Genomic DNA, 16420 nt, shown 5'->3' on the forward strand with positions numbered 1-16420 from the left:
GGTGGAAAAGGCGCTACTAGACATCTTTTTTCTTACTGCTTTTCTTAAAAAGCAGTGTTTGCTTTTTACACTGGGCATCCACCACTCAGTCCTCTTGCCGTTCTCAGAGAGTTTTTCCAAGAAGAAATAGCAGATCAAATGTCCGAAAAGTGCTTTTTTTCCCCAAATGTTTTTCCTTGAAGACATTTAGTTTCTCATCCAAGAAGCGTCTTTGGTTCTGACTGAAGCTTTGGCCAGTCAGAACTGATGAAGCCTTTTGGATGAGAAGTGAAATGTCTTCAAAGAAAAACAAAAGTCCAGTTGCCTTTTGGGGAGGGGGGGTGGGATAAGCAACTTTGGGACAACTGTGACCTGGTGGATGGCTGAGAATCTCCATAGCAGATCAAATGCAATTCTCCCCTCAAAGCAATGCACATTTACAGAACATCATCATTGGCACAGAACTTTCTAGGAAAAGAAAAAGAAGCAAAAAAGATTGGCCAACGCCTTCCAGGGCAAAGGCGGGTTGGAGGAGGAGAAGCAGTCGTGTTCCAGGCATGTCTTTATCCTCCGCCCAGGACGAGAGGCCAAGCCAAGCCAAGCATTTCTTTCATCCAAGAGGACGGTTTGGACGGAGGGCTCAAGAGGGAAAGAAGATCCCAAACGCAGCTCCAAAGACCCAGATTCCTCAAAGGGGGAAGATCCCCAGGAAGCCTCCGGGTGGGTCTCCCAGCGACACTGGGATGGAAATGCAGCACAGAAAGCCGGAAAAAGATTTCAAATTTCCTGACTTGAAAGCAACACGGCCCATCGCACAAATCCGGCTTGCACAGACATGTCCGATGCTTGAGTTTGTGCCGCTGAATTTCGGTCGCTGGCTCTGCCCGCCTCCACAGGTAAAGTGGGGGAGGGGGACAGCACATCTGGCTCCCAACAAGGTCAAGGCAGCGACCAGCAACTTCCACTTATCACATTAATTTCGGGAGGGGGCAGGGAGGCTACAACTGAGAAGGCCAGCCAGAAAAGAGGGGGGTGAAGGAGCACCCATAGGCAATACAGGCCATCCTTGATTTATGGCCATAATTGGGAACATAATTTTGTGTTGCTAAATGAGCAAGGGTTATTATGTGAGTTGCACCTGGTTTTAATGGTTTCAAGATGGCCTAGGCCCTGGACACTAGTACCTGAACATCCATCTTTTTAACATTCAACCAGTTAAGCCAGGTGCAACTCACATAATAACCTTTGCTCATTTAGCAACAAAAATTCTATTTTATTGTGTTTTTTAAAATCTAGGCGAAATGTTAATATATACATTGCAAGTCATCTATGCTAGAAGGAAGAGGAGGAAGTGGGGGTTTGTGGGGGGGGAGGAGGAGGAAGACTGTGGGGTCCTTGGTGCTCTTTGAGCTTGGTAGTTTTCTTGCAGATGTTTCATGACCCAACTAGGTAATATCATCAGTGCCAGAAGGGAATGACTCTTTTTACCTTACTCCCTTCTAGAATGATGATGTTACCTACTTAAGTAATGAAATGTCTGCAAGAAAACAACCAAGCACCATTGAACCCACAGTTCAATCCTGAGCTTCTAGCAGTATTTATGAAATTTTGCTATGAATTGACTCTAAGCAGCTTACAACTAAGTAAAAGCAATAAGATAAAAACATCCAACTATTAAAATGATAAATATTGAAATTAAAATTGACTTAACGAAGTAGGCAAGAAAAGCAGCCAGATGAGCATAGGTGTTCTTGAGAAATTGATGCCATATTATTTATACTCCTTATCGTTTCCTTTTTCTGTCTTTTTATTGGGTGCAAGGTACACCAAAAGACACACTGGAAGCTGCAACACACAACCGACCAGCCCCGAAATCTCTTGGATTCCAGATCCCTAAGATGTAACGTGCATTTATTTGGGATGTTTTTTAGTATTTTTAAAATACTTGTTATCTTTTTCATGGTTTTTGAAACTGGAAGCCACCCAGAGTCCTTGACTGAGGTGGGCGGCTACAGAAATCAAATCAATGGAATAGATAAATGGATAAATAAATAAATAAAACATGTCCTGGCGACTCAAGTTTCCCCGCTTAGCACGCCTGTGAACACAACCACACAGTGACAGCGAGACACCCGACCTGGCAGCGGAAAAACAAAGAGGGGTTTTGTGCCTTGGAGGGCATCAAGGAAGGGAATTGGGGGAGGGGAGGGGAGGGGGAGGGGCAGCCCAGCCTCCAAGTGACAGATCACACCCTCCCCATCACACAAACACCCCAAAATCATCCCAGTCCTGGTGTCTCCTGTTAAGGACAGTCATGGATTCTGCAGGGTGGGGGAGGGGGGCACATCTGTACAGGGGCGAAAGAGGCTGCCCAGGGGAGGGGGGCTGCCGGACCCCAAGGGGCAGACATTGGGGGGTCTTTTGCCCCCCCAAAAGCAGAATTGCACCCCGAAGGAGAAATGAAGGATCCCCAAAACAGATTTCCCGACGCTCCCCCCCCCGCCCGCCTTTGAGCAAATGAAGCAACCCCCCCCGCCCCATAGGAAGGGCACCCAAAGCATCGTTGGGGGGGAGGAAAAGAGCACCCCCACCCCCTCCCTCTTCTTCCGAGCCACCCCCCGCTGCCTCCTCCTCCTCCCCCCCGGATCCCCGTCTTTCTTTTCGCCCCCTCCCCAGCCCAGGCTATTGAGGGGGGGCAAACCCGCATCTCGCATAGCCGCATTCGCACGACACGCTTAACCCGGACACGGGATGGCCACTGCGGGACTGAAGGACGGCATACACACATACGCAACGCCTCCCCCTCCCCCTCCCACATACATACACACTCCGTGCCCCCTCCTGCAGGACCCCCCTCCTCCCCCCCCAGCAGAGGCCTACCTGCTCGGCCGTCCTACCTGGCAGGGCCGTCGTGGGGGGGGGCGGCAAGGCCGGCCGCTCGGAGGGGCGCCGAGGGGGCCGCTCCCAACCGGGGGGCTCCCGGGGTGGTGGGGACGCCGCACGGGCTCCAGTCGGGGCCTCCCGCGCCCCACCGACCTCGAGTTGGGCCTCTCGGCGGGCCGCGGCCGGAGCGGAGGCAGCGGCGGCGACGGCGAGCGCGGCCCGGAACTACGCCTCCCGGCAGGCCCCGCGCACCCAAACGCCCGGCTTCCGCTCTGGGGAGCGGAGAGACTACACCTCCCGGCGGCCCTTGCGCGGCGAGCGCTTTTTCTTTTCTTTTTTTTCCGAACGCAGCTGTATTGCTGTTGCCTTGGCGACGCCCCGCCTCCGCATTCCAATGTGCGGCGGCGAAGCCGGGCGCCGGGCGAGGATGGTGGGTCTGCGCGCGCGCGGCTGGGGGGCGCTTGCAAGGCTGGGGGCGGCCGGGGGGGGGCAGGGGCAAGTTGGAGAAGTGGGGGAAAAACCCGCTGCAGATTGCACTCCCGCTACCATCATCCCCAGCCGCGGCCAAGGGAGGAAGGCGCGCTCCCCGGGACCGGCGGTCCGGATTTAAGTGGGGGGCGCGCCCTTCTGCGCGGAGCCCCCCGGATCCCGAAGCAGCCCCGGAGCTGCAACCCGTGCAAGGTGGCTTCTGTTTTGCACGCTTCCCCGGGTGCGCCAGGGGCCCCGATCCCCCGTGAGATACAGAGTGGGTTGTCGCCACCCTCTGCGCCCGATCCGCGCAACCCGGGCTTCCCAAAGCGCTTCCCTCTGGAAGAGCTGGACTGCGACTCCCAACCCTTGTGAATCCCCCAGAGGGGAATAGCGGCCTTGGGCTCCGACATCCTCTTGATCTTGGGTGGGTGGGGAGCCCTCCGAAGACCCCCCCCCCGGCTGCGAAAGGAGCGCCATGAAGGCCGGGTGGCTCTGGGCTGGCAGCAATTCTGCATCCGTGTGATGACGATGATGGTGGTGGTGAATTAAGAGCTTCCTAAACCGCCCCACTTCCAGCCACTCACAAAACCCCCGAAGTTAATTGAACTTGGCCCAAGTCCCTTGAACCCCCTTCCACCAGCCAGCCCTTTAGGGTAACAGAATAAGAGAGCTAGAAGGGACCTCGGAGGTCTTCTAGTCCAACCCCCTGATCAAGCAAGAGATCCTATACCCTTTCAGGCAAATGATTCTCCAGTCTCTTCTTAAAAACCTAACTTCATGAGTCAGGCTGTTCCACAGCCTAATAGCTCTCACAATCAAAAGATTCCTCCTTATTTCTAGAATGGATCTCTCATTGTAAAGGTTCCACTCATTAGTTCTTAGCTTTAGCTGCTAGGGAGAATAGAACCTCTTCCCTGTAACCCCCTTTCCCTTTGGCTGGCAAATGGAGCTGAAGGAGGGGAGAACCTTGTGCAGAGGGCACCATGCCCAGAATCCCTGTCAGCAGGGCCCGGGAAGCTATGGGAACTCACCTGCTTTATGGAAGTTGGAGTCCAGCTTGGGACTGCAATGTAACTCTTGTACTTCCTGGTGTTAATTCTGTGGGGTCCTTGATACTCCCTAAGCTGGGTTCTTGCAAACATTTCATTTCTCAACTAAGAGACATCCCCAATGGGAGGAGGAGGAGGAGGAGGAAGGCTGTGGGTCCTTGGTGCTCTCTGGGCTTGGTGGTTTTTTTGCAGAAGTTTCAGTGCCCAGCTAGGTAACCATCACTGCTGAAAGGGAGAAGGGAGCTTATCTGCAGCCTATATCCAGATAAGCAGGGATTAGCACCAGACAAACAAAGCAGAAAATAGTACCCTAATGAAGGAAGGTCCAAGGAAAAAATCACAACCCCACCAACACTGACAGGGCAAGTTATTGTATATAAACAGAGAGCAAATCCCACACTCCCTGACACTGATGCCTAGTTGGGTCATAAAACACCTGCAAGAAAATCACCAAACTTAGAGAGCACCAAGGACCCCATGCTCCTCCTCCTCCTCCTCCTCCTCCAAACTCCTCCCTTCTAGCACTGATGATGTTCCCTAGTTGGGTCATGAAACGTCTGCAAGAAAAACCCCAAGCTCAGAGAGCAGCAAGGACCCCACCGTTCAACCCTGAGCTGCAACTCTTGTCTTCTGTCAGAGTTAATTCTGTTTTTCATTTCTTCTCCAGGCAAGCTCCGCTCTTTCCTTTCCCAGGTGGGTAATTTCTTCTCCCAGCCTCACCAGAGATTGGCAGAGCTGCTGCAAGAGGCACCATGAATTACTCTAATCTCTGCTCCGTGTCTCCTATATCCCACCCTGCTTCTGGCGCTCCCAGGGCCTCTGCCCCCTTGCCAATACTGCCCGAGGGCGTCTCTTTCCTGGCGTAGAATCAGTGCCAGCTGTGGGGTAAGAGCAAGGGTCAGGCCTAGGCAAGAAGGGGAAGCATTTCCCTCCAAAAATAATACGGCCGTTTAAGCTGAACAGATGGCAAGGCAGGGAAAGGAGAGGTGGGGGGCAGTTGGGGGCCATCTGGAGAATACCACGATTCGCATTCAGATCTCCTACACGATAGAACTGCAATTGGCTGCAAAAGCAAGTGGCTAAAATTTTGCAGCCCCCATTAGTATGTGGGGCTGGTGGGGTGCAGGAGGACGGCGTGAAGCACCACCTTTAAAGCAGAGGTGTTCAAACGGGACCATTTTAAGAGATGTGGACTTCAACTCCCAGAATTCCCCAGCAAACAGGTGGGTGTGGCTGATACAGCGTTCTTGGCAGGGAGGGGGAAGGGAGGCACGCACATCTAATGCAGGAGTCCCCAACCTTGGCAACTTTACGACTGGTGGACTTCAACTCCCAGAATTCCTCAGCTAGCTAAGGAATTCTGGGAGTTGAAGTCCACCAGTCGTAAAGTTGCCAAGGTTCGAGACCCCTGATCTAATGAATGTTGAGAGTTACAACACAGGCAGCCGTCACAGCCTCCCCGCAGGAGGTGATCAGAATTCGGATGCTTGTCAACCAGCCTCTCTGGACAACGGTTGCAGCATCCAGGGGTCACATGATCACCGTTTCTGCCCTTCCGACAAGCAAAGCCAATGGGGGAAGCCAGATTCGCTTAGTGACCACAGCAGAGAAGTCATGAAATGGAGCACGACTCACTTAAGGTCTTAGCATCCAAAATTCTAGTCCCAATTCTGGTTGCAGGTTGACAACTCCCTATATCTTCAAGGCTGAAGGTCAGAATTCTAGCAACCATCTCCTCCTCTTCCCCTTCCTTCCTTCTTTCCTCCTCCTTTCTTACTCTCTCCTTCCTTCCTTTGTTCCCTCCCTCCTTTCCTCCCCCAACTTTCTTTCCTTTCTTCCTCCCTTCTCCTCTTCCTTCCTTTCTTCCTTTCCTCCCCATTTTCATTCTTTCATTCCCTCACTCCTTCCTTTTTTTTCCTTCCTTCCCTCCTCCCTCCCTTCCTCCTACTTCCCCTCCCCCTCCCCAAGATACCAGAGCTCCCAAGACATGCCTGGCACCTGGTCCAATCCTTTATGGATTTATCACAGTGCCCTCAGTTGGTGCCATCAGTCGGGCACAGTCAGGCACGATTGGCACAGCTCAGCTCCGGCTGCTCCTGTCCGTTGGCTCCACACGGCAAACTTCCTTTGCGCAACCCCTGGATTATGGCCACCCCACACGAAGCATCAGGTTACGGATGTACTGTGGCTTGCTTTCGGCTTCCATGGTGATTTGTGAATCATGGTTTATAGAGTCACTCTGGAACAGGGCTGTCCACAGCGCGTGGTCAGAAAAATCAAGATGGCCGCAGCAGGTTCCCTGCAATGCCCACTTTTGCTTCAAAGGCCTCCTTGTCGCCCTCCTGCCACTTTTGTGGTGAGCCCCATCCCTTCCCTGGAGCGGGGCCATTCTCTGGGTCGCCCCCTCCCTCCCTCCGGCCAGAATCCCCTTCCCTAAAGTCGAAGGTGTCGACAGAGCTCCGGGGTCCTGGAGCACCCGGCCCAGCAGCCTCCTGGGCTCAGCCGCGTGCGAATCTCTGGCCGTGTGCCGTTGTGTTTCGCCAGCACAGCTGGGAAGACGTGTGTGCACTGGAATTACACCAAGGCCTCCCTCCAGGCGCCGCCGCTGGACTTCTCCTTCCGAGGCATCAGCTTCATGCAAGGTACATCCCCCTGCCTGGCGCCGTTTTTATTCCTGGGTTTTGATATTGGATATTAGAAGATGCCACCGATGCATCTTCTGCAGACAGAGGCACACTTTCAAAGAAAATGATAGTACAGTGGTCTAATGCACCCTGTTATTAAGACCAGCTGCCTGCAATTACTGCAGGTTCGAATCTCGCCAAGGCTCAAGGTTGACTCAGCCTTCCATCCTTTCTAAGGTAGGTGAAATGAGGACCCAGTTTGTGGGGGCAATAAGCTGACTTTGTATAAATATACAAAAAAAGTATGAAGGCTATTGCTTAACGCATTGTAAGCCGCCCTGAGTCTCCGGAGAAGGGCGGCATATAAATCAAATAAAAAAAAAAAAATCCATGTGCCACTGCTGGTCTAGCAGTTGAGGCAGCAGGCTAGAAACCAGGCGACCAGGAGTTCTAGTCCCGCCTTAGGCATGAAAGCTGTCTGGATGAGTTTGGGCCAATTACCAGGGGATGGTGAGTTCTAGTTCCGCCTTTGCCGTGGGTGAGTTTGGGCCAGTCCCTCCCTCTCTCGGCCCATCTCTCAGGGTGGTTGTTTTGGGGAAAATAGGAGGAGGAAGGCATGTTGGAGATGTTTGCTGCCTTATTTGTAAAAATAATAAAGGTGAGATATAAATAAGTAAATAAAAATAAGTTTTCCATTGCTACTGGGCCAAAAGAGAAGATCCTTCTGTGTCTGTCTTGAAATGAGTGATAAAACCAACCCAAAAATGCTTTTATTTTTATTTTTTTCCAAAGGCCACTGGGCTTCCTTGTTTTTCTCTTTGAAAATGTTTCATTTCTCATCCAAAAACTTCAGAACTTCTCCAGAACTGAAGAAGCTTCTTGGATGGGAAATGAAACATTTTCAAGGAAGAAAGGAAAAAAAAAAAACTCGAGAAAGTCCAGTTGCTTTTTGGGGAAAAACCGTGACCTGGATGGCTGAAAATCTCCATCAGCTTCTTGCCTAACAGCTTCCCAACAATGGGAAGGGCACTCTGCACATGCTCCAGAGCTGTGAGTCCTGTGCAGGTGGCATCAGCTGCCAGTCTGTGCCCAGTTGCTCTTGGCACAGCAGACGCCCTCCCTCTGCCCTCTCTGATCCCCCCCAGACCTGCTGACGGAGGAGCCCCGTCCTGGGCCCAGGGCCATCCGGCGCTTGGAGGGGGGCCGCCTGCTGACCCAGGCCGTTCGGCTCAACAACAACACCCTGAACGACCTGACGGATTTCTCAGACATCATGGAGAAGCTGCTGGAGTATCCCCTGGACATCTACTGGATCGACCTCTCCTTCAATGACCTGCCCAACATCGACCCGGTACTCTAAGCCACCTCCCGGCCCTTTCGAAACTCTTGCCTATATATATATATATGTTTTCTGAGGTTTTCGCGGGTGTTTGTATGTAGGTCTTTGGTTATTCGGGTTTTCTCCCGCATAAAATTGGAGGTGTCTTGGCAACGTTTCGACGAAGTCTCATTCGTCATCTTCAGGCTGGTGTTTTCGGCTTCGTGCTTCTAGGAGCAATGTGTGTGATCGCAGCTGTTTTTTCCTTTTGTTAAAGGCTCAGAGGTCAAGACGCTGGGATTGTCAGTTGGAAAGTCAGTAGCCTGAGTTCGAGACCCGAGTGCTGCATGATGGGGCGAGCTCTTGTTCCTGCCTCAGCGCCTGCCTACTTGGAAGTTAGAAAGCATGCAAATGCGAGTAGATGAATAGGTGCCACTTGGGTGGGAAGGTCACGGCGTTCTGCGTCGTCATGCTGGCCACATGACCACAGAAACGTCTTTAGACAGCGCTGGCTCAAAGGCCATGAAACGGAGAAGAGTATAACCCTCTACCCTCGACAACGACTAGCAGAATAAAATCCACAGGGACTCCTTTACCTTTTTTTTTGTTTTATATATGTGTGTGTGTGTATATGTATATATATTCTTATATACATTATATTGTATATCTATCTACCTTGTTTCCCTGAAAATAAGACCCTGTCTTATATTTTTTTGAACCCTGAAATAAGCGCTTGGCCTTATTGCCACGCACTCAAAAGCCCGATTGGGCTTATTATCAGGGAGTGTCTTATTTTGGGGGAAACAGGGTATATATTATGCTATATATTACTTTGTAATACAAGTAATCCTGAGTTTACGACCACAGGGACCACATGAGCCCTAAATGTCTGTTGTTATGCGAGAGATTTGTTAAGTGAGTTTTCCCCATTTTATTGCCTTCCTTACCACAGCTGTTAAGTGAATCACTGCAGTTGGTAGGTTAGTAACTCTGTTGTTAAGTGAATCCGGCTTCCCTATGGCTTGTCAGAAGGTCACAAAGGGGATCACGTGACCCCAAGACACGGCAACCATCATGAGTCTGTGGCCAAGCGTCTGAAATCTAATCACGTGATCATGGGGATGCTCTACAACGGTCGTAACTGTGAAAAACGGTCATAAGTCACATTTTTCAGTGCTGTTCTAATTGAAGAGTCACTAAGTGAAGTGTTGGAAGTTGAGGACAACCTGCGTATTATAAAGACAGAATTCTTTATTGGCCAAGTGTGATTGGACACGCAAGGAATGTGTCATATTTATTACTTTACTAGCTGTACCCGGCCACGCGTTGCTGTGGCCCAGTCTGGTGCTTCCGCTGGGCTAAGAGAGCGAGGCTGAAGTTCCAAACTCTCCACGAACATTTGGTGGGCGTGGCCAACTCGACGTCACTCACTTTCATCAGTCACATGACAGCCCCCGAGCCACGCCTACCCAGCTGGTGATCAGGGCAGAGAACCGGTTGCTAAAAAACAATGGGAACCACAAAATCCTCCCTGTCTCCCCATCTCTCTTTGTATCTCTCTATGTCTCTCTCTCTCCCCGTCTGTATCTATGTCTCTCTCTCCCCTGCTCTTTGTATCTCTCTCTCTCTCTCTCCCACCCTCTCACTCTGTATCTCTCTCTCTCCCCGTCTCTCTCTCTCCCTCTCTGTATCTCTGTCTCTCTCCCACCCTCTCTCTCTGTATCTCTATCTCTCTCTCGCTCCTCTCTGCATCTATGTGTCTCTCTCTCCTCCCCCCTCTCTATCTCTCTGTCTCTCTCTCTCTCCCACCCTCTCTCTCTTTATCTCTGTATCTCTATGTCTGTTTGTCCCTCTCTCTCTGTTTATCTCTGTCTCTGGCCCGGCCTCTTCTGCGTCTCCCGCCATCACCCTTACCTTTTCAGGCCAGGCCTTCGCAGCTCTCTGCACCAGAGCAGAAACTGTGTCCTCCCTACACAGATGTTCTCTGGGGGCTTGATGGGGAGATGCATAGCAGGGAAGGGAAGGGAGGGAGGGGGTGCGGCGGGGGTTCGAGGCTGGTTTGGGGCTTCCCACCCGAAGGAAGAAAGCGGCAAAGCCAGGAGCCACGCACACCCCCCTGGACCCCTGCTGGGCAGTTCTCCTCCCCCGCTTGCCAAGAGCAGGGGAATGATTAAATCCCTCGCTCTTCCAGGTGAAACGAAGGAGGACCGGCCATCCTCCCTCCTGCCCGTTTCCACTCCCCGGAGCCCCTTTTCTGCTAGAGGCCGAAATTTTCATGTAGGCTCCATGAACTGCCAGAGCGCCCACCTGGGAATCAAAGGCGACCCCGAGGCTCCAGTTGCCTCCATCTCCTGCTCACCGACCGGATTCACATAGCGCCAGTTAGCGGCTGGTCTTTCTGACCTCGGGGCCCATGGCAGCGCTGGGCCAGGCGCGATTCAGGCCAGGCGAGGGACGGAGGGTTCCCACTCAGCAGACCCAGGCAGCCTCATTGCCAGGTGTTCTTTGGAGGGAGCCCCAAGAGCGGCTGGCGAGGGGGATGGGCAGCAGCGGCAGGCGACGCTAGTTCAGTCAGAGCCAGGCTCGGGCTGGCCCCACCTAGCCCTAGAAGCGCTGGCTGCGAGGGCTTCCCAGTGGGGAGCCAGCTGCCTACATGCCGAGCCTGGTGGCAGGATATGGCCCTCGGGCGTCTCTGCCTTCCAAATGCGCAGTTCCTTGGAAGCAATAGGGAGAGTCTAAATATAAGGAGCAGAAATCTGCTGAGCGTAATCAGGGCTGGGAGGCTGCCATGTTGGTTTTGCGTCCAGCAGATGGCGCTGTTTTTCAATGTTTGTCAATGTCTTTCAATGTTTTCCAGTGTTTTTCATGTTTTTACTGTCACAGGTGTGACATGTATATAATATAGGTATATAAAAACACGCCCGTAGTCGAATGCAATGTTGTGTCAAAATTTGAAAGCAATCGGTGAAGAACTTTTGGGGATGTGCGGTTATGTACAAACGGACATTTACATTTTTATTTATATAGATTATGATATCATAGTCTGATAATAACGTCTGTGTATTTTAACCCAGATATTGTAGCTGTAGCATTACTTTATATCCTCCTTACGTTCTTTACTTCTCCCTTTTGGGATGATGATGATGACGATGATTCTGTTTCTTTGCCTATTATGAAAGTTTCTGTCCTGGAGACAAATTCTTTGTGTGTCTAATCACACACTTGGCCAATTAAAATACAGGAAGTCCTCGACGTACAATGGTTCATTTAGTGACCATTCAAAGTTACAACAGCACTGAAAAAAGTGACTTAGAACCGTTTTTCACACTTATGACCCTTGCAGCCTCCCTGTGGTCACGGGATCAAAATTCAGACGCTTGGCAACTGACTCGTATTTATGACGGTCGCAGTATCTCAGGGTCACGTGATCCCCTTCCGACAAGCAAAATCAGTGGGGAAGCCAGATTCACTTAACAACCGTGTTACCTAACTTGTCAACTGCATTGATTCACTTAACAACCGTGGCAAGAAATGTCGTAAAATGGGGCAAAACTCACAAAACAAATCCTCACTGAACAACATAAACTTTGGGCTCGATTGTGGTCGCAAGTCGAGGACCTTCTGTATTCCGTTCAATTAAACATGGCTGGGTTTGTCCACAAAGCACAGGCAACAACCCACCCCAGAGGAGATGGGGGGGGGCAGAGGGAGACCGGATGGCCAGGATCCGTTTATGACGGTCATAAATACCACCCTTAATAGCCGGCGGGGGGGCAGGGGTGGAGTGTAGGGACGGGCCGACCAGCCTGGGAAACCGACCTGAAAGGCTTAAGGAGCCCTTCATGGGTGCTCAGAAAAGCCAGCAAGGAACAACCAAGCCGTAAAAAGAAAACTAAAGCCAACCCCCCCACCCCTTATTTGTCCCACTTCTTCCCAGGTGCTGACCACCTACTACAACCTCCGGAATCTGAACCTTCACGGGAACAGCATCCAGCATCTCTCCGAAGTGGACAAGCTGGCCGTCTTGCCTCACCTGCGCAACCTGACCCTGCACGGAAACCCCATCGAAGAGGAAAAGGGCTACAGGTGAGCGCTGAGCGCTGGGAAGCTTTGGGAAGAACGGTTGGAAGGACTGGGAAAGTCGGGTCTACCTAAGAGAAGCCCTAGGGACGATGTGATAGAGCCATCTTCCAAAATTTGAGGATGCTCCGTCCCTGGAGGCTTTTAAGAAGAGACTGGACAGCCACCTGGGTGTGAAATATTATTTAGGGTCTCCTGCTTGAGCAGAGGGATGGACTAGAAGACCTCCAAGCTTCCTTCCAGCTTTATGCTGATTGATGGATTGATTGAGGGGCTGCCACTGAGAAGAGGAAGTCAACCAAGCACCAGAAATCAAGAAGAAACATTGGGTGGAAACTAATCAAGGAGAGATCCAATCTAGAATTAAGGGGAAATATCCTGACAGGGAGAACAATTAATTGGTGGAATGGAAAGTGCCTCCAGAAGTCTTGGGTGCTCTGTCATTGGAAGTTTTTAAGAAGAGATTGGACAACCACTTGTCCAGAATGAACCAGCGTCTCCTGCTTGAGCAGAGGGATGGACTAGAAGACCTCCAAGGTCCCTTGCCACCCTCTTATTCTGGACTTGAAGTGGGTGTTCTCCAGACCCCAGAAACTTTGCACTAAAACACCTAAATTCCATTCTGGAATCTGCCCGGTGAGAAGCATGTCCCACACTTTCATTCTGTCTGCAAGTGATTGATTTCAATGGATCAATACACCCCCCCTCGCTGGGAATCTTCCCGTGCTTCCTTTCGGGTTGGATCGACTCCAGTCCCCAATAGGAAAATGACAAGTGGTTTCCCCCATGGAACTCTTCAGCCCATCTTCCTTGGAGGATTTCCTGATCCGCTTCGATCCTCTGCAGTAGATTCTGCAAGACAAGGACGCCACTTTAGATTGGTGGCACCGTCTTGAGTTTTTAGTAAATCTGGACAAATCGTTGCCAATCTTAGGTATGCAGAGAGCCTGGCCTTTCTTCCTGAGTCATGGAAAGAAACCACTCAAATTTCACAAGACTTGCAAGACGACAAGGTTACACAATGCCCTGCATAGACTCCAATTGGAGCGATTGACTCATCACATAAATTGCAAGGTCTCTACTACCTCTGATTGAAATTCATCCTAAATAGTTTAGGAGAACCTGAATTATTCCGCAGTTCAATTATCCATTGGTGCTCCTGCCCCGCCCATTCTCTTCTGCCATCCCTGGTCTCCAAGATCCATCAACTCTAAGGATTGAGCTGGTTCCAGGCCACGCAGGAAGACCAACTGGGTGGGCCAGCTTCTTCAACTTCTTCTTGGACCTCTGCCAACCCACTGATCTTTCATCTCTTTTGTGAGGAGGAGGAAACACGCCTCTTAGCTTGTGGTTGGAAGGGCCCTGTAGCTGGAAGGATTCCTCGAGACAGGCAGAGTTGGAAGGGGCCTTGAAGGTCTTCTAGTCCCATTCCAGACAGGTGGCTGCCCAGTCGCTTCTTAAGAAGTGTCCAGTGATGGAGCACCTGCAACTTCTGGAGGCAAACCCATCCATCCTCTATCTTATCTGTCTGTCATATCTATCTTATCTTTCTACTTCCTGGCATCCTAGGGTTGGGAGGGAGATCTTCATCTAGTCCAGCCCCTGTCCAAGGTATGCCCCTCCCCCGAGACATTTCCCCATAAGGTCCATCCTAGAACATGGAATAACCCAGTTGGAAGGGACCTTGGAGGTCTTCTGCTCCAACCCGCCCCAGCTCAAGCAGGTGACCTTATAACATTCTAGACAAAAGGCTGCCCAGTCTCTTCTTAAAAACCTCCAGTGATGGAGCACCCACAACTTCTGGAGGCCAGTAGTTCCACTGGTTAATTTTTCTGCCAACTGACCTGGATCCCATCTGGAAGAGAGACCTTCAAAGGATGTCTAAGGATGCGTTTCTTCCTACATAAATGCAGCCTCTGCTCTTCATAGGAGGCTGTGGCTAGTAGCCAAACAGAGAGGATGAAGGGGGATGCAGCCCTATAGAGGAATGCTCACAAGGTTTGGGGACAGCTAGTCTAGGAACCAATGAGAATGGAGCTGGAAGGGACCTTGGAGGTCTTCTAATCCAGCCCCCACTCAAGTGGGAGAACCCCACAGCACTTCGGATAGGTGGCTGTCCGGTCTTTTTCTTAGCAGGTTATCTACAGGTAGCCCTCAACGTACGATCACAATTGAGCCCAAAATTTCTGTTGCTAAGTGAGACCATTGTTAATTTTGCCCCATTTTACGGCCTCTCTTGCCACAATTTGTTCGGAAACGCTGCTGCTGTTGTTAAGTTAGCAATGTGGTTTTTTTTATTTATTTATTTTTTTTTTAATTTGATTTATATGCCGCCCTTCTCCGGAGACTCAGGGCGGCTTACAATGCATTAAGCATTGTAAGTGGTTGTTAAGTGAAGTGGCTTCCCCCAGACCTTGCTAGTCAGAAGGTTGCAGAAGGGGACACCGCAACCGTCATAAGTATGAACTGGTTTGCCAAGCGTCTGAATTCACCACAGGGATGCAGCAACGGTTGAGTGAGAAACAGCCCTAAGTCACTTTTTCAGTGCCATTGTTAACTTCCAAGCGGTCACTAAATGAACTGTTTTAAGTCAAGGACTACCTGCATTTGGTTATCCCTTTTACTGCCTCTCCCCCCCCACCCAAGAAGGGACAGCAGCCCTCCCCACCTTTGGCACCCTTAAATGGGCAGCATTCGAGGGCTCCCCGGACTTTCTAGGGCCCTCCCCACGTAGCCAGGGACTGACCGCTTCCCTCTGGGCCCCCTTCCTTCCCCTAGGAGCTACGTCCTGTCCACCTTGCCCCAGCTGAAGTCCTTCGATTTTAGCGGCGTCACCAAACTGGACCGCAGCACCGCAACCGTGTGGAGGCGCATGAACATCAAGCCGAAAGTGATCCGGAAGAAACGGGAACGCTACTGATGGACAACCGCCTTCCTGAGGAATAAAGCTTTAGAGTAGCTTCACCTGGTGAATTGTAAGGGGGGGGCACAAGAGCCAGGGGTGCACAGATGTTGGGGGGGGTGTCGAGAGGAGACGGGGCGAGAGCCTTGGCTGCTTCTTCCAGAATACAGGTGGGCAGTGAAAGGGCCTCTCCAACCTGTCACCCAGACACGGTGAGCCATCCCTACCACAGCCCCTTCCCATGGCTTTGGCAACCCCGTACATCCGCAGAGATGTTTCTGTGCAAAAGGAAATGTTCTCCGTTCCAAATGGGTGTTTTTTTAGTCAGCTGCGAATGAAGAGTGGGAAATGTTTCATAGGCCATAGAATAACAGAGCTGGAGGTGACCCTGAAGGTCATCTAGTCCACCCTCCCTGTTCGAGCAAAAATCTCTCTTATCATTTCAGACAAACGGTTGTTCAGTCTCTCCTTAAAAGCCTCCAGTGATGGGGCACCCACAACATCTGAAGGCAAGGCGTTCCAATGGTTGATTGCTCTGTTAGGAAGCTTCTCCTTAGTTGTATCTTACGATATAACATCAGTCACTTTTTTTCACTGTTGTAACTGGTCAAGGATAAAGTAGGCAAAAAAAGACATACCAATAGAAGGGAATTTCTGTAGCTCAGGGTTGAACTGTGGAGTCCTTGGTGCTCTCTGAGCTCTGTGGTTTTCTGGCAGGGGTTTCAGGACCCAACCCAACATATAAATTTAATAAAAATAAAATAAATAAAATAAATAAACTAGGGAACATCATCAGTGCTGGAAGGAAGGTTTGCGGAGGACGACTGTGGGGTCCCTGATGCTCTCAGAGCCTGGTGATTTTTGTGCAGACTTTTCATGACCCAGCTAGAGAACATCTTCAATGCTAAAGGGCGTATAAGGGCTAATAAGCTAGAAGCTCAGAGAGCACCAAGGACCCCCAGAGACCCACCAGTGCTGTAGAACGGGAAAACAAACGGCAAGGGACTTCTGACACTACCGTCATGCTGTATCTGTAAGCCAGAAGCCTCCCCTTCTTCCCAAGCCTCCCATTAGAGAAGACCAACCCCACTTGAGGGGGACAGGTGCTCAGGCT

The 16420-nt window shown here is 51.0% G+C and overlaps 2 protein-coding genes across 7 annotated transcripts in view; one reads left to right on the forward strand and one right to left on the reverse strand.

Annotated features, from left to right (window-relative positions):
* Positions 1 to 3119, reverse strand: part of NUMA1 (nuclear mitotic apparatus protein 1) — a 47228-nt gene extending 44109 nt beyond the window's left edge. For 2 of the 4 annotated variants that reach the window (XM_060682691.2, XM_060682688.2), the window contains exon 1: positions 2877 to 3119. The gene's annotated coding sequence lies outside the window, so the exon portion shown is untranslated. Of the gene's footprint in view, positions 1 to 2859 lie in introns of all 4 variants that reach the window. The other 2 variants (XM_087895672.1, XM_060682689.2) reach the window with 2 other exon arrangements.
* A 68-nt stretch (positions 3120 to 3187) lies between these two features.
* On the forward strand, positions 3188 to 15368 carry LRRC51 (leucine rich repeat containing 51). 3 transcript variants are annotated; one of them, XM_034435902.3, is made up of 6 exons: positions 3188 to 3292; positions 5050 to 5075; positions 6927 to 7024; positions 8152 to 8357; positions 12262 to 12410; positions 15183 to 15368. In XM_034435902.3, the coding sequence occupies exons 1-6, from the start codon at positions 3257 to 3259 to the stop codon at positions 15322 to 15324; spliced, it is 657 nt and encodes a 218-aa protein (XP_034291793.1). In that variant the 5' UTR covers positions 3188 to 3256; the 3' UTR covers positions 15325 to 15368. The 3 variants fall into 3 exon arrangements, with proteins under 3 accessions (XP_034291793.1, XP_087751799.1, XP_060538676.2); XM_087895673.1 differs by having other exon boundaries at positions 3287 to 3543; positions 5050 to 5605; XM_060682693.2 differs by lacking the exon at positions 3188 to 3292 and having other exon boundaries at positions 4886 to 5075; positions 6932 to 7024.
* Positions 15369 to 16420: the final 1052 nt, after the last annotated feature.

The sequence above is a fragment of the Pantherophis guttatus genome, chromosome 5 (assembly GCF_059756535.1).
Source record: "Pantherophis guttatus breed Tessera chromosome 5, ASM5975653v1, whole genome shotgun sequence".
NCBI lineage: Eukaryota > Metazoa > Chordata > Lepidosauria > Squamata > Colubridae > Pantherophis > Pantherophis guttatus.